This window comes from Syngnathus acus, chromosome 15, assembly GCF_901709675.1.
Source record: "Syngnathus acus chromosome 15, fSynAcu1.2, whole genome shotgun sequence".
NCBI lineage: Eukaryota > Metazoa > Chordata > Actinopteri > Syngnathiformes > Syngnathidae > Syngnathus > Syngnathus acus.
Genome location: NC_051100.1, coordinates 9877009 through 9897808, shown reverse-complemented (window position 1 = coordinate 9897808; position 20800 = coordinate 9877009). Strand labels below are relative to the sequence as shown.

Genomic DNA, 20800 nt, shown 5'->3' with positions numbered 1-20800 from the left:
TTTATCAGAAAGCTATTTGAATCCAAATGCCCAAAGAATCTAGTTTTACACTGCCACCTGCGGGAGGTCAATGGTATAGCACTCATTTTGTTTTTTTGCGGTTCAGAGAATGGATGCATGGATCTCAATATTTAATGCACTTATTTCCATATAATGGAAGCTGATTTACAAAAGGTCACAAATTAATTGTGTCTTAATGTGACCACTCTAATGTACAGCAGATTGAGTAGGGGTCCAGTTTTGTATAACTTTAAAAAGAGCTCCATGAGAAAAGAACTTTTTCCTTCCAATGTTTCCTTCATTTGACAACGAATCAGAAGTCAGAAAATACCTTCAATAAAATACTATAGACTGTTTCATTTTTCAATTGATAGCACAATAAATTCCAAGGTACAATCTGTATGCATATCTACACAATTTGGACTCCAGCCTCATGAAAATAGCGTTAATAAAACCAGTGAATTTACAAAGCAAATATGGCCTGTTGGTCTTTTTCCTCATTCCAGTTCACTACACACCGTATAAAAACATCCACTCTCATAATAAACTTGATGAACTGGATTGTTGCAGTGGTGTAGAACCACACAGTGATCACACTCAGTGTTTCTAATCATTATGTTTCAAAACCAGAAGCAGAGAGAGCTGTGATATTCATTTAGGTTTTACACCAGTGCAAACTACAATAAACAGTCAAAATAATACATCTAACAGTGTCAATCAAAATGGAGTATTAAATATTTTTTATATTACATTTTGAAAGTTAACCCTATGTGACCAATGTGTCTACAGTTGCATCTCAATAAATTAAAAAAAAAAAGTAATTTATTACAGGACAGCATTACACGCTGGTTGAATCGAGGTAAGTGGAAATGTTTGGTGAATCTGTTTCACCTTAAATGTAAAAAGCTTCTTTAATTCTAATTGATGGACTTACTAAAATTCACAAATAAGGACCCCTTTAGGCATATCATTGTGGATGGGGCTGATGACCAATAAGAACAAGGATTGTTTTGGAGAAGACTGACCACCGGAGCCAAGTGCTGATATTTTTGGCATCCATTAAATAGTTCAATTAAGATCAATCTTCTGATAGTTACTGTACAGTATAGCGAGCATTAAAAACAAAGTCTCTCAAACGGAAGGGATATGCCTTTGAGGACAACAACGTCCACATTTTGGGATAGGGACTTTTATGAAATTCAAATTTAATGAGATGCATCTGCATAGAATTACATGCACAAAAATGATCAACCTGTTCTATTTACTTGTGTCCATTTATCAGAAAAAAATAAGTGACTTTAAAAATATATATTTCACTACAATCTATTTTCATGATCTAAACTACTATATAATAAATGAAAAGAAATACACATACAGTACATAGGGATAGAGTGCATAATACAAAGGGTCAGGAAATATATTAATCAGATATCAATATAACAGGAAAAAAAACGGGTAGTAAGATTGGGCCCTGTTTGTACATGAATTGTGCAAATCGTCTTCCCATAAGTAGTCCTTCCTATACTGGCACGTTCTTTTATTGAACTAATGTGAATATATCGAGTCCAGTGTGCTTGACAAGGATAGTAACGGTGTGCAAAAAACATTTGGAGTCAAGGAATTCATTGTGACCTCATGTCAGTAATGGTTGAGCTCCTCTGGAGGAGGCGGCAGGTGGTAAATGTCGTCCCCTCCGACGTACGCGCTTATGCTGTTACTCTGGCTCCCCCACTCGTAACTGTCGGCAACCAAACTGTCACAAACACAAAGGGGTGTCATTGAGTCTGAAGTAGGCAAAGTTCAAGGGTCACAAGTATTTATTTTTTTTAAATAGAGAAATTGTTTCTTAAAAACACTCAGTGAGCCAAAACAGTGTTTTGCCCGTGCATTAAACATCTCTTCTTGTAACTACATTTTTAAGGAATAATGTTTTAAACCTGGCTTGGATGTTCTGAGGCATGACGCTCCATGCAAGGTCATCATCACTGTCGTAACGCCGAGGGTTGTCGAAGAAATAAGCCCTGGACGAGAAGACGTGACTTGGAATCCCAGAGCCGGTCTGCGAGACAAGACAGAGACCCACATTGCTTGTTTTCTTCTGGTTTCAAAGAAACATCACTTACAGTCTCCTTCAGCTCCTTCCACTAAACATCACGCTGATAAAAGTTGCACCACAACTACCGTCTCTTCTCATGATTAAGCTTCCAGTATTGCACAAGGTGCAGTGAATTTTGTAATCCCTGGAAGATGCAAAAAGGAAGCAATGGCACAAGTTTACTGGTGACTCACCCTGTCCAGGTTGGGCTGGCGGACTCTGAAGAAAAAAACCACAAGAGAAGTGGGGAGCAGCTCCCATATGAACAAGATCACCCCAAAGACCACGTAGCCTGTGTCGCCTAGAGTGGACTGTAGATCCGCCTGAAAGAAAATACAAACATGTAGAGAATAATTCAGAGAGTTTTAATTCTTGCTATTTGATTTATTCCGACTTCATTCGGGTTGCTAGTGAGCTGGTGATCTTCTTTTTTTATTTTATTTTATTTATCAAGGGGCTACTTTGAGTATGGACCACTAGCGACCTAATAAATTGCCTAAAGTAAGAGAGCATTTGTTTCTACGCCGGTCGGTCAAAATATTGCTTTACCGGTCATTGCACCACAAAAAACAAAAGTTTTGCAATGAAATGCAATATGAGATGAAATTCTGAGGCTTACCTGGTCAGAAACGTTGTACCAGTCATAGTCAAAGGAGTTGATGCTCTTATTGGACAATCCCAGGACCACCAGGTTGTAGCAGGCCCTGGACGTGTACAGGAGGATAACAATGGCTCCTATGGCACTCACCTGGCACACCGACGTTCCCTGAAAAAAAAATCACAAGGACATCAAACCAAAAATCCTCATCTGCGTTCTTAAACATGGTTGCTCATTACTCACCTTGGATTCCAGATAAATGTTAGCCAAGGACATTTTGGCAATCTTGTAGAGACACAGCGAGAGCGAGACGGCGCACAGGACGAAGAGGGTGTCGTTGATGGCAACCCTCACCAGCACCACAGTGCGGGCGTCCGCAGACGATGTCCTCACTAGCATGGCGCACACCAAGTTGACGGCCAAAAACAGCACGCTCATGAACAGGAAGACAAGGTACAGTGGCAGCCTTGCGGGGACACAAAAGATTCACTTAGTTGAGTTATTGTCCAAATTCAAGAAATTGTGGAAGCATCTTTCCCTTATGAGATGGAAGCAAATTTTGTAGACCATAACTCTTTTTAGCACACTGTAAAACTTGTCACGTGACTTCATCTTACCTGTATCTCAGGAGCTCTGGTGCATATTTGGACTTGGCCTTGAACACGACCTGTCATGAGAAAGAGAAAATGGTGTACTGTAAATACCTCGTGTTGTTGTGATGCAACAACCCGTCTTCACTTCTGTATTCAAATTGCAGCAAGTACAAAAAAAAAAAAAATCATCAAACAGGAAGCTTGCTGGCTTACACTTTTTCCCCACACATTTTCTACTGCAGCTAAGAATAAACTTTAGTTAGCGGGCTGAGAAGCTTTTGTTTGATATGCGAATTACGTAAGCAGATGAGGAATGAGTCACTCGTAAAAGCTGATTGGAACGAAGTGTGTTCTCACACTGGCACCTCAGTAGGACGACTGTTGTCAATAAATTGATTATAAATAGAACTTCAGTTTCAGTTTGTCATCACTGCGGAAGTGGACTTTTATACATATGGCACACCATTAATTGCACAGTTACAATCTTATGAGAGTCTATTAAATAGTGCATAAAAAAATTGGAGTTAAATTTATAAAAATTAAAAGCAGTAGCATGGTACTCCTATCAATTTTCGTAAATTCAATCCGATCCTCTTGTTCACCTGTGGAATGTTTTGAACAGGTGTTTGTTGACCATGCGTCAATTGTTTTGCTGCCACCGTCCCATTTTTTTTTAATATTCTGCAGGCATTAAATTCAAAATAAGAGGATAACCAAAAATGTTCGTTGATTTGAATATTAAATATTTTGGAAAGGTTATACAGATCATTGTATTCAGTTTTTATGTATGTTTTTTAACACAATGTTTGTACAAGGAGCCGGTTGAACCGCCTCAATATACCGCAGTCATATTTGTTGTTAGTTACAGAGGAAAAAGTAAAAAAGCTTACGTTACGGTATCTGTCTACATGTGCTGCTCCATTGTTTCTGTTCAAATATTTGTTGCTAAAAGGGTTATAACACTGCAATACAAATGCTTTTGCGAGCCTGTCGATGGTAATGTTTTTTTTTATTTTAAATACAGGTGTATTTTTGTATCTTTTTAATGGTTTGACAGTGTACTTTAACTAAAGTGGGATTTAAACTGCTTGAAGTCTTACACTTACCAACTAAGCCACTAAAGTTTAATGTCGCTCATGAACACTTGGAAAGCTGCATAGTTTTTGCAGGTGGTATGAAAAATATAAATATTCTGCCTCTCTTATGTGGCTGTGGTATATAAGAAAATATTAGCAAATATTAACCTCCTGGTACAAGACAGTTCGGCCTTACCACAACAATATTAGACTGTGCAGGTGTAACATATTTCATTTCAGATCGTGGGTCTTGATTTTGTCTGCAAACCCTTTGCAAATGACAGCATCATGTTTGCACTCACCTGTGCAAAGTAGAGGTTCATGAGGCTCAGTGTGAAGAACTGCAGGCACACGGGGAAGCAGTACAGCAGCCAGAAGGGAAAAGGCCCCAAAGTGTTGGCCGTCACAAAGTTCTTGAAGTAGAAGGAGAAGAGCACCGTGCGCAGGGCCGACCACAGCAGGCACAGGAACAGGAACACGGTCTGGTAGCTGAAGCGCTTGTGCCGGTAGCGCAGCACCAACCACAGTTGGACGTAGATGAAGATGAAGAGCAGTGAGTAGAAGGCGCTGTAGACCACCGTCAGACCCAGGGTCACGTAAGGGGGCACGGCCGGCGTGAGAGTGGGCAGGGGGAACGACTCCCGAGTCTCCTTCACCGGGGCCTCCATGAGCGTCTCCGCGATGAGGACGAGAAGGAGGAGGAGGAGCCCGGCTCCGGACCAGCGACCGCGTCAAAAGCAGCTCAAGCCGGTGCAGACGAAGCGACTTAGCACGCACGACAACGCAGTCAAGAGAAAGGAAGCGGCAAGGGAGGAATGAGGCTCACTTCCTGAGCCTGACACAAGCGCAAGCACATGATCGGATGAGGATGGCCGGCCGGCCGCTCGCTCTCGGAGGTGCACAGACGGCGGCGGCAAGGAAGCTGCACGGGACCAGATCCTGCAACCTCCCTCCCTGGTCGGATGGCTGGATCTCGCTGCATGGCACGCCCCCTTTGCAGTGACGTCACTGGACGCGTCAGCTGACGTACGCTTGCTGTACCTTTAACCCTGTCAGGGAGGGCCTCACGCCAGCTAAAGGGTCCCTGGAGACAAGTGCTGCTTCGCACGTACACCCAGCAGCCACAGCATCAGGTTCAAAGATAATACTCAATTTTGATGCTAAAATGGCAATGTTTAGATCATGCAGGCTTCAAGACTTTCTCATGTTTATGTAAGCATATGGTGCCACTTTAAGTTCAAGTTTTGAAAAGGTATATAGACTGGATGTTCAATTGCCAGCAAGTTTGACTGGAAATGAAAGCTGCTAGTAATTAATTAAATAACTTTAGGCATACCATATCACAAACTGTCGCTACTTTCCCCCCAAAAAAGTAATAATACAATTATTAGAGGCTGCTGTCTGTATGATGATACATTTTGATGGTGTCCCTAAAACCAAAATGTCACTCTGAAGCCTAGTTAGTAGGAAGCTTGTATTAAACATTCACTCATACGCCTAGTTTAGTGGGTGAAGACGCGGAAATCACATTTCCTCTTGCAAAACGTTCGTCCCCGCCCTGTCTGTGGTTTTAAACACTAATACATTTAATATCAGTGTTCATCACAAAAGACATGAGGGCTAATCTCTTGAACGAGTAATGTGAAGACAATGACCGTTTGTTATAGTAAAATGTCTGAATCAAGTCAAATATGAGCAAGGTTTGCAAAATTGGTGATAAGTGTGGGGGTGGTTTCACATCGGTGGAGCATGTGAAAATGCAAGAGGCCAAAGTGGAAGGTCATTTGGTGACCGCATTCATCACTCCACACCGTTGTAACCATGCACAATCCCAACGCTGCAATAGCAGGGTTCCATGGTGTAATGGTTAGCACTCTGGACTCTGAATCCAGCGATCTGAGTTCAAATCTCAGTGGAACCTGAATTGATTATTTATGTTGCACTCCAAAGACGTATATGTTATGTTGTTAGCTTACCAAAAGACTCAAAATTTCCCACTGGTGTAAATATGGGAAAGAAAATATGTTCCCTGTCACCTCAAGATGTACCTTACCTCTCATTCAAAGTGATTTGGGTTAGACTAGGATACATTGTGAAAAAAATTGTATGTATGGTTAAAATGTTTATTCCAGCGCCTCCATCTCATTACCCACAATGGTCACATGATGGCACTGTTAACCTATGTTATACATGGAAACATGGTAAAGTCCTGCATTACATTTACCCTATAATGGTATCTAAGCCAAATACAGTGAACTCTAAAACTCTTGCCTCATTCACTTTCCAAAATTGCACAAATGTGGTCAGGATTGATGTAAGTTCAAGGCTCAATTTATCGTTATTTTGTCTGCTGTATAAACATCTGAGGCAGCCTATATGGTCCAGAAACACAATGTTGATGCAGCTGGCTCAGCTATTCAAAACAAGGCAAATTGGCTTGTTTTGAAGAATGAAGAAATATGTTTAAGAAGATGACGCAGAAAGGTCAGCTGGCACGAAATTGAGCGAACAGACTCAAGTGGCTGTCCATCCATAAAACAGGAGGAAAAAAAGTTTATTCTCAAAGCCTGAATGTTGAGTGTCTAGTCTGTGGTCATAATGTTTTAATCCAAGTGGCCATCAGGTTCTGTCGGTGGTCACTGGGCCATGCGGTGATGTCAGTGCCCCGATGGGCCTCTGGCTTGCCTCCAAATGCACTAATATGGCTTCAGTGGATCTTCACACAGTGGATCCTTTATTTGGATACTTTATAAACTGAGGTAGATAATACAGTAAAGAACGTTTCACTTCAGGATGGCAAAAGCTGGGCTTCTTCTCCACTGCTGTAGTTTGAATGAGTGAGTAACATTTCAGTTGACAAGATGTTACCTGAGGTAAATCCCTAAGAAAGGAGATGAAACTAATTTGAGATTTCAACAGGTAGGATTATTCAACAATAAGTGTGGTGGAAATCCAGGCAGAGTTAACATGACCCTTGAGGGCCTGCACAATTAATTCAGCAGATAAGAATAAATGAAGAAATAAAAAAACACCTTGGTCATGGTAGATGTAAAGGTTGTAAATAAACAAAGACAACTTTTCTTTTCCCTTTTTCTTCCTCGTTCTTTTTTTGAAGGAAAAACAACCTTTTGATAGATAGATAGATGGATGGATTAATTTGTTTATCTATTTCTTTAATTTATTTATTCAGATATACATTTTTAAACTACACAAATGTTGATTATAGGATAATTATTTTAAGTTTAATAAGTTTTCCAAGATACTGTAGTCTTTATGTTGGTCAAGATAGTGGCACTACGAGAGGTTATTATTTTTCAGGTGTTTGGTGATATAGCAACGTAAAAGTAAAGTGAAAGCTTAATGTGAGATTTGTGATGTTTTTTCTTTTTTTTCCCAAAGTGAAAGAAACTACTTGAGGAATCTGCCTTTAAGATCAAGCATGCCCTCCTTCTCATTTCCTTTTCTAGTATTGGTATTTGATGAAAGAAGCCCCGAGCGCCCCCCTCAGCTCAGCTCAACTCCGCCCAAAGTCCTTCAAGCTCTGCCTGAACTTTCCTCACTGGAGGCCGGGCGTCACTCTGCTCCGTGGACCTCCTCCGCTCCGGTCACGGTGCTGCAGACTCAAGCACAACCAGGACTGCTCCGAAGCCCCTCTAGAACACGAGCAATGGCTTGGCTGGAGCAAGCGTGGCTCGTCTGCGCCTCTTTCCTCGCAATGGTGGCGTCAGCTCAGAGCTTAACGCGAGGAGACTTTTTCCCGTTCGGTCCGAGCGCTGGAGATCAACAGTTGGACGCGGGCGATGACCTCACGCACAGACTTGAACTGGAAAAGCCTGTGCTCTTTTATGATGGCACTTTTAACAGCATCTTTGTAAGTAAATCCGCATTTTACTATTACTACCATGGAAATAAAAATTTCAAAACCTCCTCTGGTTTGTTTGGACTATCCACGATGGTCTTGCGCAATTACGCACTTCTTTGGGGTTTATCAAACGACAAAAACATATGGGTCAAAGAATAACGTCTTTTTTTCGTAAATATTGACTTGGTTATCACAAAGATTGCATGAATCTTTTGGAATGCACGTGTCCTTCTCACATTCTTGCAGCCCCAGGTTATCACTTCACTGTTGACCTACAGCCCAAAGTGCCTCATACTTAAGTATATAACCAAGTGGTTGGCTATTCTTTTGTGTGAATGTAGCCTACTTCCCAAAAGTAATGTTTTCAGCTGTTTCCTGCCCTATCACTGAAGTTCTTAGGAGGAGCATATTAATGTAAAAAAAATGCAAAATTGTATGAAAGATCCACCATTGTGTGGGACACACAAGCAACCCTTTATATTCCCCCAATCTGCTTTTTAAATAAAAGGGCTGTGTCTTTGTTTTCAGCTTTAATGCATGAGAGAATAATGTATTTAACCAGACTCTGGTTACCAGAGGAATTCATATAGCTACAAATACTGTCTTTAACTGACAGACTATTTTGTGAAGGTTTCCATCTGCAACTTCGATGTCCACTTTTGAGTCATGTGGGAATTTTTCTGGTGCATATCTGTGCCCTAAATTGGGAATACATTTTTTTTTTACTAAAACAAAAACATGCGTGGGGTTTCCCCTCTGTTCCGTTACGTCACCCACCACAAACATATTAGTCAGCTCCAATTAAAATTCTTCACGCAGCAGATAAAACATATGAACTAGTGTCTGTGTCTGTGCCCGGTGGGGGAACACTCACCTCTTTATATCTGACAAAGCTTTAACCATCCAAAAAACAAATATACAATAAAAAGTCGTGATACGCAGTGGCAACTTACTTAAAAGGTCTAAATCGCACACTGACTGACCATTTTCCCAGCTTTTGGGCCAGGAAGTGGCTGTAATGAAGATTACTTGAGGCTCTCTGGGGCTGCTGGTCAGGGGCAAGGACAGGAAACGTAGCGCTCTTGCTCCCCCCCACCGCCCACCCCCTGATCAGGAAGTGAAGGAGCCCCATGTGCCGGGGGCGTCTGCGTGTGTTTTTGACATGATCCCAGCTCCTCTTTTCATCTGCCTCGTGAAGAAAGTAAAATCTTTGTCCAATGGCATCTCGTTCATCAGCGCTCATGTGCCGCCTAGCAGCACCCTTGGATAATTAGTCTAATGAGTTTGGGATAGAGATCAAAGTGGAACACATTGGACTGTTCCAGTCCTTCACGTGTCTGTCCTAGTTCTTGTGAACAAAGTCGTCCCCAGTTACAAGCCTCGCCAATCCTCATCTTGTCATTTCAGATCAACACCAACGGCTTCATCGCCACTGCACAGCCCAAAACCGAGTCGACCTACCTTGGCAAAATGCCCGCTCCCTTCGGAATGATCGCGGCTCTGCACGGAGATCTTGACACAAGCGATGCAGAGGAGAACGTTTTCTTCCGTGAAGACAGCAGCCCGGATATGCTGCGTCGGGCTGCGGAGCACATCAACAGAGCCTTCCCGGAAGACCAAGAAGTCAGTCCCACCCACGTGGTGGTCATCACCTGGATAGACGTCGCCCAAAAGGAGACTGAAAGCACCGGCGAGAAGAAAGTGAGCCTCATAATGATGTAATCATGTGAAAATAGAAGATGTCTGAGTGGTTTGTGGACGTGACCTTTTGGCCTTTAGGGCTGCAAACTATGTCAGCATCAGCCACTAGTCTGTTTGAATGGCAAATAGATACTGAAGGCACACTCATGAATTAAATGCTCATGCCATTTTTCCCTTAACAGAAAAACACCTTTCAACTGGCCATTGCATCAGTGGGGTCTTCTTCATATGCTATAATGCTATATCCCAGAGATGGGATACAGTATACAAATACTCCCGTAGGGGAGACTAGCGTCATCCTGCACGCTGGCTTCAGTCAAGGCCTGGTTCAAGGTTTCCTGTTTTCCAGTCAGGGCCCATACTACCGCACCACCAATGACGAAGACGCATCCATCAGCGCTTTAGCCGAGTAAGTCACGTCGTACATTTCCATTGTGTTGCTTTCATTGAAAAATGTGCTTTCACCCATTTAGGCAGACCAACTCAGGACTCAGGGGGGTTTGGGTGTATGAGATTGGAACGTCGCCTTATTTTACTAATGTGGCTCCAGGAGAGGTGAGCGAGCTCCCCACTGAGGCAACATTGTCCCATTCCACCGTCGACATAGAAGAAGCCCCTGATTCCAGGGGCGTTGTGTATACGAATGGACAGCAAGAGGTTTACCCTCCTGTTGAACCAGAAGAGGGACAGATCCAGGTAGAACCCGTTCAATACCAGCCCCACCGACCCGACAATTCAGAAGTGCTGGTGGTGGAGGACACGGATATAAATGTCGATGGTGAGTTGTAATGCTGCCTGTTGATGTCATTGGATTGAATTTATATCATTTTCTGCATTTGCTTCTGTGTTTTAGTGTTTGCGTACAACCTTGGCACATGCGCAAATAACAGACAAAAGTGTTCCCAATTTGGTGACTGCAAGGACCACTCCAGTGGATATTGCTGTCACTGCAGGCCCGGTTTCTATGGCAACGGGATACAGTGCGTGGCAGAGGGTATGGCTACATTACGTTCACATACAATTAGAAGAAGATGCTTTTTTTTGGCCAGATTAAGTGGTTGGGTTCATGTAGATCTGGCAATGTATCACGAGACGCTATTAAATTCCTTTTTTTCAATTTGCAATTTAAGCGACCTTCTAAATTTCACAACCTTTTTGTGATATGATTAAATTTGCTCAAAATAGATCCATCATGCCTCTTTACCGCAGAGTAGGACAACATTTAATCGCTTACATGTTATCAGCTATGAAAAATCCTTCTCCAAATCTCAAAATATCACCGTAGTTAAAAAAACTGAAAAGCAACCAGATAAAATAGCAGTTGAATTTGTTCTGCAAAGGGTTGAATATAATTTCCCCCCCGTTACAACGGTGGCCTCACTTACTCTAGTTGGGATTCATGGAATGTTTTACTTTTAAATTATTTGAGCATTCATTTATGTCACAACTGTTTAGGTTTGGTGCTAGTGGTGTAGTATATGCTGCTGCATTTCCACTCCCAATCCCAGATAAAAAAAAAAAAAGAATAAATAGTGGGTTGCATCAGGAAAAGCATCCCCTGTAAAAACTGCCAAACAAATCATTCTAGTGACTCTCTTCAGATAAAACAAAATTCACAACTATTTAGATTTGTACTACTGAGCTGATATCATTAGTTTAGTACAAAGTACATCTCGGCTGCTGGCACTCTGACAAGAATGAAGCGGAAGTAAAATGCAAATGTAAAGATCTTGTACCACTTCAAACCCGTCAAAAACAACAAAACCAAACTTAACTCAATAACAAATCATTGCTACACAGAAAGATGATGACGCCTTCCTGGAAATGATTCTCCGACAGTCCATATATGGCGAGACGTCAATGAATATTGACAATGCTTATTTGTCTTGCTAGGAAAACCTCAGCGGATGAACGGTAAAGTACATGGCCAGGTGTACGTGGGCAACTCTCCCACTCCGGAGCGCTTCAACAGCAACGATCTGCACTCGTACGTGGTGGTGAACGACGGACGCTCTTATGTGGCCATCAGTGACATCCCTCAGAGCCTCGGACCCTCGCTGATGCCCCTGTCAGCGCTGGGCGGTGTGATCGGGTGGGCTTTTGCTCTTGAGCAGCCCGGCTTCAAGAACGGCTTCAGCATTATCGGTGAGGGAGAGATTCGGTATCCGAATGTCACAATTCGTCATACAGCTGTGCTCGTTGAAATTCCCAAGAATGACCTCAGCGCAGACCCAAGGGGCGGCAGCTAATCTATTGCTGGGGTGGTCTCTATTAACCCTTTTTGTGCTCGTCTCCTAGGAGGAGTTTTCACTCGGCAGGCTGAGGTCACCTTTCTACCCGGGAATGAAAAGCTGACAATCAGGCAGGAGTTTAAAGGCATCGATGAACACGACCACCTTGCGGTGAGCACAACCCTGGAGGGTCGAGTTCCTGAGGTGCCTCGCGACGCCACCGTTCAGGTGGAGTCCTACTCTGAGATCTACCAGTACAGCAGCAACTGTAAGTAAACCCCCATTGTGGAAATGTCAGTACTAATTTAAGAACATGTTTACACGGGAAGAAAATTGTTATTTCCTTTCAGTAATCACCTCATCCTCCACGCGGAAGTACGTGGTCAACTTGCCCGATGGAACCAAGGACGAGACGAGGACGTATCAGTGGCGTCAGACCATTTCCTTCCAAGGTTGTCAGCATGATGAGTCCACGAGAGACATGCGACCCACGCAGATGCTCAACGTGGACCAGGTCTTTGTCATGTACGACTCCAAAAATGAACTCATCCGCTTCGCCATGAGCAACAAAATCGGAAACATCAACGGTGAGCTTCAGGACATTATTGTTTTCTTCCTAGCTCATTTCCTGCCGTGTCACCATGACATGCTGGCAAAAACGGTGTTTGCTATGAATCAAATGACTTTTCTCAGGAGGACAACCAGAAGAGAATCCATGTTTCACCGGAAGACACGGATGCGACACCAATGCGGTTTGTCGACCTGGAGAGGGGACCAAGTTCACATGCCAGTGCGCCTCTGGCTTCACTGGTGACGGACGCACGTGTTACGGTATGGTCAATTTCAATATTCGGTAGATTGCTGCCAAAATATTTACTTTCAAGAAAACCCGCTGTACCGTGAGATAGACTGGCGTCATTTGTGGATTAGACGTACACACATTTCTAGTTAATCCAGCCTTGTCTTTCATGACTGAACAATCTCACTAATTTGGGGAAATCTCGCGTGGGAAAAGTTTTTCAATCGTCGTAGTTGCCCTTTTCAACCAGAGTGAGACAGGAAGGCATATACAGGACAAAGAGGAAGGATGTATTTTAGACAGATGCTATCTGGAACCATTTGTAATGAACAAATCTTCATTAGCTCTGATCTCCTGTCATCTGCTAATGAAAGACACAAATTTGACAAATCCGGATTTAGGAGATTACGTGTCATTTATGATTAACATGATTCTTGTCTGATAACTGTTACTTATCTCCATTAGACATTGATGAGTGCAGAGAGAATTCTGAGATTTGTGGCTCACATGCTATTTGCAACAACCAGCCTGGAACCTTCCGCTGTGAATGTCTCGATGGGTATCAATTTGCCAGCGATGGGCAGACATGTGTTGGTAGGTACTCGGCTCACCAAATGAAATAATTTACAAGCGCTGTTATTTCATGCAACAAAATGTGAGTAATGATAGATTTTTGTGACAGCACTGGCAGAGCTAGGATTTGCTTTCTTGGGGTTTGCTCATCAACCCACAGAACAAAAATCTTTTTGACAAAACCCTAGATTTCTTCAAAAATACAGATACTAAAGATTCATTTTGTGTTCCTTGCAAGGGAAGAGTGAAAATATGGAAAACAATTCCCAGGAAAAAAGTTCGAAAAATGAAAAGTTAATCATCTGGGGAGGGGGGGCAGTGCCCCCCCCCCCCCCTCTCTAGCTCCGCCAGTCCTACTCTACTCTGAAACGACATAAATACGTCTTTGGGAGTGAATGATTTGATAGGGGAGCTGTTTCGAGTGGACATTTCTGCCTCAGCACGAAACATGTACTCAGCTGCATTTGTCTGGCCTCCTTCACCCATCAGCTGTGAATCGACCCACGGACGCGTGTGAAGAAGGTACTCATACCTGCGACGTTCCTGAGCGTGCTCAATGCAGCTACACTGGAGGTTCCTCCTACATCTGCTCCTGCCTGCCCGGGTTCACAGGAGATGGAAGAGTCTGCCAAGGTAAAACCTCAGAGACACAAATCCACTATACAGACTTGAATTGTTGCACCATCTGCTCAAGAGCCGGGGGGAAGTGAGCTGGGTTACATCATGTATTTGCTGGAACGGGATAGTAAAACATAGAAAACAGATGGACATTTCAGAGTATAGCTTCTTTCTTGGCTGCTACTCCGTAAGTCACATTCATAGTGTCGGAGTCCTTGCTTGACTCCCAAATCATTCTGTGCAACGCTAACCATAACACGAGTGGAATGATAGCTCATGTTTTTTTTGCCTTGAAGACATAGACGAGTGCCAGCCGGGCAGGTGCCACCAGGACGCCCTGTGCTACAACACCCAGGGATCCTTCACCTGCCAGTGTAGGCCGGGTTACTACGGCGATGGCTTTTATTGCTCCCCAGGTAAGTTGGAAGGCACGCCGCCAGTTTTTTTTTTATCTCGCTAGGTCAATGAATGACTTCAACAGCCAATGTGATTTCACACCCCTCGGTGGACTGACAGGAAACATGTGTTCTGTTATGTCTGCTAACATCCAGCTGCTCTGTTTTGGATGGCCGCCACTGGAGTGGAGCCAGTTTTGTAATAGTGTTCATAGTTCTGCATACAAAATCAACAGTACAAACTTACAAAATGGATCATTCACATTCTCACCATTGTTTTAGTCCAACCATCTGTGTGCTGGGAATTTTGCACAGCTGGCATCTGTTTTTTTTTTAAGGGGGAATTTTTGTGTCATTTAAGATAAAACAAGGAGAAAGGAAATAAAGATGCGTCAGAAAATCCATGTCCACGCATTTCTTTCAGAGCGGACAAAAACGCAATGTGAGAGCCACAGAGACAGTCTTCTTGGTGTGACTGAGTTTGGCCCCCGTGGTCCGCGACCTCCTGTTGGGCAGTACATCCCCACGTGTGATGAGAACGGCAACTATGAATCCATGCAGTGCCATGGCAGCACAGGGCACTGCTGGTGTGTGGACCGCAACGGACAGGAGATCCCAGGGACACGCTCAGGTCCTGGTGGTCGACCCATGTGTGAGTTCATTACACTTGATTTGATACCACACACTTTCATTCTATTATTTTCAGATGCATTTCAAACAGTTGGTCCGTTCCTACAAATGATTTGTCAATTTATGATTGTGTTTTCATTGTCTGTTAGGTATTGACCATGGTGGGGTGAGACCACCCATTGGCCCCACCCCTCGACCTGACATCTACCCCCTGCCGCCTGGCACACATCTGCTGTACGCACAGAGCGGCAGGATTGAGCACGTCCCCCTTGAAGGTTACGATATGAAGAAAGAAGACGCCAAGACTGTCCTCCATCTACCTGTGAGTTTTTCCCTTTTCAGCTCTCATCTTGATCCATGTGGTCAAAGCAGACCATGACAGTTTATATGAACGGCTGCTAACAAGTGCAACTTGATTCATGTGGTCTAATGAGTGGTGTACATTTTTTTCCACTACCATCAAGCTGTTATTTTCAAGGCGTCAGGTGAGGTGTCTCATAAAATGCTTGTAAAAAGCCTGTTGTGTTCATCATGCTTCCAGCGCGGCTGCCTGCCCGTTATTGGAGGCACTTGGTGACATTCTCCTTAATTACAAACATCAGCTCCGTGGAACTGAAATTTGCATTTCTCTGATTTTCACACCGGCTGTTCTTAAGTCTGGCCTGGCTTTTTCGTAATGTGCGGCGGTAGATTTATGTCTCGTCATTAATGTCGGAAAATACATCTGCTTCATGTTTGTATTTGCGATCACTCGTTTTTGAAGTAAGCACGGTTCAAAGCTGTTGTTTGGCGTCTGCTCCACAGGAGAAAGTAGTTATTGGAGTGGCCTACGACTGCGTGGACAAGATGATCTACTGGACCGAGATCACGTCTCCATCAATCAGCAAGGCCAGCATTCAGGGGGGAGAGCCTGTGACGATCATTAGATCAGGTAAAACCTCCCTTTACATCCATCTCTCAGTTGTCAGAAACAAATTTTTAAGATGTGGACTTGACTTTTTTTTTTTGTCAAAGACCTGCAGAGTCCAGAAGGGATTGCAATCGACCACCTGGGACGAAATATGTTCTGGACTGATTCTGTGGCGGACCGCATCGAGGTGGCCTCGCTTGACGGCTCCCAACGACGTGTCATTGTAGACTCCGGTCTCGTCAACCCCCGTGCTATTATCGTGGACCCACCCAATGGGTGATGGTGTTTTCTTAAAAGAATACAAAGCCCTGCAGAAAACGGCTGAATGGATAAATTGATTGATATTCTACAAAACTGTAAGAGACATTGTTTCCATTCATTTATTTCTACATCGTTACAGTAATCTGTACTGGGCCGATTGGAACCGAGACGCTCCCAAGATTGAAACCTCTTACATGGACGGTGCCAACAGACGGGTGCTTATTAAAGACGATCTGGGCCTGCCGAACGGCTTGACCTACGACGCCCAGAGTTCTCTGCTGTGTTGGGTGGATGCAGGTAGGTCAGAGGGCGCGGCGATGAAGTGGTCAATGAAGTGCCATTTGGAAATCAGAGCTGATTGTAGTCTGTTGCGTGTAGGCACACATAAAGTGGAGTGTACCAACCCAGGCCGAGGAGACCGTAGACAGATCTTGGAGGGCCTTCAGTACCCTTTTGGAGTCACTTCCTTTGGGAAGAACATCTACTACACAGATTGGCGAAGGTTTGAATTGTTTGCTTCCCACCCTTGTTGGAGCCCAGTCACCATGGTTACAAAAGTTGTATTTACATGAGATAAAATTGCCCCTAGAAAATCTGCGCAATTATAACTAAAGTGTATGATCAAATTTAGAAGTGTGAACTCACTCATAAGTTTGTGAAACAATCTCACAAGTAGAAGAGTGTCTGGGAGGTCAGTCTTTAGCCAGGACACACGACTTGGCACTTATCTGAAGTGGTTGCACGAATAAAATGAGTCTCATGTGACATCAAGCATCATGGAGGTTTGACCCTCAAATGCATATTTTTCCAACTTTTTCTCAGAATGTAAACTTCACACCTCCCATGGCATTCAACATGTGAGCTTGCACTACACTGGCATTAAAAAGCTTGGATGCCTTCCCATCCTCAGACACTCTCAACTTGATACTGTCTAGCTTTTCCCCCCATGTGGTTCATTTTGTGTGTTTGGGCGGTGTTAGATCGGCGGGGGTTGGGATGTCTGTTTGTGTGTATGTGTGTCTATGTGGAAAGGCATCCTAAAAAGTGGCAGCTGCTTGCAATTTCTCCACCTCAGTTGGGGGAAGGTATACGCTTCCACAGTTGCACATCAACAAACTCTGCCAGTCCCATCTGCCCACACTTATTCACTCCTGACACAAAACACACAGACTGGTCACTTTGAGGAGTTTCTCATCTGTCTGAGTATTGGATCGCTCACTTTGTTTTGGTATTATTTACTACAGGGACGCTGTGGTCACAGTGGACCGCTATACGGGCAGGGAGTCTGACGAGTTCCAGCCTCAGAAACGCTCCAAGCTATATGGGATCACCACAGCCTACGCCCAATGTCCTTCAGGTGAATGCAATGACCGCAATATGGATTCATGTTGACATTTTCTCTCTCCGGTGTTGAGTGAGCAAAGTCCCCTTCCTGCCCAGTGTCACCTTTCGTTTACTGTCCTCCTCATGAGCCTTTCTTAGAAAGGCCTTGACCCTCATACTTTTATCGGCTATCCTCAAGTCAGGCCTTAAATCTAGCCTTCAATGAATCCCATTTTTTTATGAGCGCTGGGCCCGCTTTGAAGCATTCCAAGGGTGTTTTTATGACCATAAAGTGTAGCTTTTCTCTTTGACCTAAAACCAAGATAACACCGAGTGAGAATATGACTGAATATGACTGAGCACACAACAGCCCGAGGCCTCATCCTCCCTTCTCGATAAGGCTGCATGCATGAATCCAGGGAATGTGCAGACCAGTGGGAGGGCCTCCAACATCTGCTGTTAGCTATGTGTTTTCTGTAAGCATGTATATGTCTGTAAAACAAACCACGAAGAGGCTGTTTCCTGTCGCTCCCCTGCTATGCTCGTTTATTTTAATAGGGCCTTCCTGCATCTGTATGCTTCCTCCAACAGGACAAAACTACTGTGCGGTGAACAACGGCGGCTGTACACACCTCTGCTTATCAACACCCAACGGTCGCTCCTGCAAGTGTCCCGACAATGCAGTCGGCGTGGGCTGCGTTGAGAGAAACGGCGAGTATTGAGCAAAATAGAAGCCACTCGGCGTTACTGTGATGTAACCGCTGAAAATGCCACTGAGGTGAATTTACTGTGCCTTTTATTGCTCATTGCTATTCTTATCTGCATTTTTACATTATAAAATCCCAACAGAATTGTAAATATGGACACTATTATGTTGACATTGTTTTCCCGAGTGCACATAAACTGAGAATAAAACTCAAGGGATTAGTAATTTAATGTGAAATACGTTATAGTAACACATGACACTATTTCCTGTTGGTTTGGGCTTGTTTCTATTAGTAATATTGTCAGATATGATTGAAGTTCCTGTTCAAGCTTTGTGGGATGAGTTTACATGGTGGGCAGAAAAAAATAAAAAGGTTTTTCTAACAAATTTGTTTGCATTGTCATAGTGACCTCTTGTGTTTAGTAGAGTACATTACATCTATAATCCAACAATAGTAGACAAAACACATACTTTTTTTTTAAAGGCAGGCATTTTATAAACGTCCCGTTGGAATATTATTTGCACATGCCGTTTCACAAATTTATATTGCACCCGAATCCACCATGAGATGTGATTTATTCCTGAATTTAATCGTGCGTCATCCAATGGAAAAAAAACAACAGACGCGTAGATAATAATGCGAAATTTCCCTGCAATTTGTCTTAAGGATCAAAACAAATTTATTCTTGATTGAGATTACGGCAAACTACCCTGGTGATTGTTATGTAGATTCCATACATTTTTGAAAATATTTCAAACCTAAATTGATCAAGGAAGTTGATTTGCCAAGGACATTATTCCATAAAATCGTAAAAATACCGTATTTTAAATAATAAAACACAATTAATAATCCCGTGTTGCAGTGCCCTACGCCATATTTTTTGAAACTCGTTTAAAGACTTATTTTATTCTTTGGCTTTTGACTGACTAACTGTATGTTAGTCTGTATTTCAATTTACTGTTTTCGCTGTCTTTGTGATTGTTCCATATCTATATGTGAAGCGCTTTGTTAAAGCTGTTGTAAAATGCGCTATATAAATAAAATTGTATTGTACTGTATTGTATTCTGAATGAAGGGGACATTGTGCCTTGCAGTCAAAAATAAGGTTTAAAGTTCCGTATTCTATAATAACCAGTAGGTTGTTTTCATTTACGGAGGAAAAACAGGTATGTGTGGTAATACTCTCATCCTCTTTTGCATTTGACATTATGCACGGAGACAAGACATGCGAACTCTGTATTCCATTAAAGGTAAGTAATTATAGAACCAACTTTAACAATGAATACACGAACTGCGTCGACAGCTGCCATGCAAACAGTGCAACACTCGAGCTGAGTGGAATTGATACTGATGAATGATTATATTGCAATTACCAATATATTACCACATTTTGGGGCGCGTAGTATTAGAAAGTGCTTTTAATTATCCAAAGCGAGTATGTGACTATTGGGGCTCATTTCAAATAAGGTATGGTTGGAAATACTCGGGTTTTTTCATTCACGCTAGAAGAGTCAAGCGAGTGAAAACAGAGACGACATTGTCCAACAAGAGTTTTCAACATAAAAGCTTATGGCAAATCCTTGGAATGCTTCTTTAAACGATAACTTTGTTTTAATTAACTCACCAGTTAATGGTAACTTTCATTTAGTAATTATTTGGTCTTAAAATGTGGTAAGGAAGTCCCTAAAAGGATTCAACAGATTGCATTTATTTTTTAAAACATGACCGGACCGGAAATGAGTCGTGGAACATTTGTAACTTCACCAGCTTCTGTCACATAGCAGCTAGTTTAGCAAAATAGCTAGTTTAAGCCCTCGTATCCGTGTTGTTTTGTTTATTCTCCGGTGTGTCGCAAGTTGCGGGTCCAGTGCAGGTAAAAGTGCGTGTTGCTGCTGTGTGATGGACAAATTCGTCATCTGAGTCTCGAAGTAACTAAGGGTCATGTGGTACCTCTGCAGATGCTGAATGAAAAAGTGGGGGCGAAAAAGCAGCGGAGTGAAGCATGAATCTGCTATGAACGACTCCAAAGATCATTTGGGGATTCGGTCGACGCTAGTCGAAGAACTTTGGAAGAACTGGGAATGTTCACTTTGTTATTACTCCTGGCCTCCTCAGCATCTTGATTGGCGTTCTACCTGGAGGCGTGGACATCATGGCCAGTCCATGGCAGAGCGACTTGTCTTATATGTGGGAAAAATACATGGACTGTAGGCTTCAAGGAGCGGATCTGCAGGTAGGTGCTGCAAAGTGCAACACTCAACTCATCTAGAAAAGATCAGTGTCATGCTTTTTTTACATTGGAGCACTTTCCTGATTGTTTATTGTGACGGTGCTTAGAAAACAATCAAAAAGTACTTTTTCCAAATATCTCCACTGCAGTTTTCAATCTACTCGTATCTTAATTTTGCCTCATATTTTGCTTCTGCCT

General features: G+C 42.9%; 3 protein-coding genes and 1 non-coding gene across 7 annotated transcripts in view; 3 read left to right on the top strand and 1 right to left on the bottom strand.

Moving 5' to 3' along the window:
- Positions 1-337: 337 nt before the first annotated feature.
- On the bottom strand, positions 338-5347 carry gpr137ba (G protein-coupled receptor 137Ba). 2 transcript variants are annotated; one of them, XM_037271324.1, is made up of 7 exons: positions 4665-5346; positions 3311-3360; positions 2937-3159; positions 2715-2861; positions 2290-2418; positions 1938-2059; positions 338-1753 (listed from the first exon to the last, which is right to left on the bottom strand). In XM_037271324.1, the coding sequence occupies exons 1-7, from the start codon at positions 5028-5030 to the stop codon at positions 1639-1641; spliced, it is 1152 nt and encodes a 383-aa protein (XP_037127219.1). In that variant the 5' UTR covers positions 5031-5346; the 3' UTR covers positions 338-1638. The 2 variants fall into 2 exon arrangements, with proteins under 2 accessions (XP_037127219.1, XP_037127220.1); XM_037271325.1 differs by having other exon boundaries at positions 1575-1753; positions 2279-2418; positions 4665-5347.
- Positions 5348-6211: 864 nt separating this feature from the next.
- On the top strand, positions 6212-6283 carry trnaq-cug. Its single transcript has one exon. It is a non-coding gene; the product is annotated as a tRNA-Gln (tRNA).
- A 1622-nt stretch (positions 6284-7905) lies between these two features.
- On the top strand, positions 7906-18758 carry nid1a (nidogen 1a). Its single transcript, XM_037272533.1, has 20 exons — positions 7906-8233; positions 9632-9925; positions 10108-10334; positions 10399-10703; positions 10779-10919; positions 11819-12070; positions 12224-12424; positions 12507-12743; positions 12850-12987; positions 13421-13549; positions 14018-14161; positions 14443-14562; positions 14966-15193; positions 15321-15493; positions 15976-16102; positions 16186-16357; positions 16482-16639; positions 16721-16844; positions 17587-17699; positions 18257-18758. The coding sequence occupies exons 1-20, from the start codon at positions 8030-8032 to the stop codon at positions 18385-18387; spliced, it is 3618 nt and encodes a 1205-aa protein (XP_037128428.1). The 5' UTR covers positions 7906-8029; the 3' UTR covers positions 18388-18758.
- A 740-nt stretch (positions 18759-19498) lies between these two features.
- lyst (lysosomal trafficking regulator) overlaps positions 19499-20800 on the top strand; it is a 36364-nt gene continuing 35062 nt past the window's right edge. For all 3 annotated transcript variants that reach the window (XM_037272531.1, XM_037272532.1, XM_037272530.1), the window contains exons 1-2: positions 19499-19622; positions 20331-20605. In XM_037272531.1, coding sequence (XP_037128426.1) covers positions 20525-20605 — 81 coding nt within the window. In that variant the 5' untranslated portion in view covers positions 19499-19622; positions 20331-20524. The remainder of the gene's footprint in view (positions 19623-20330; positions 20606-20800) is intronic.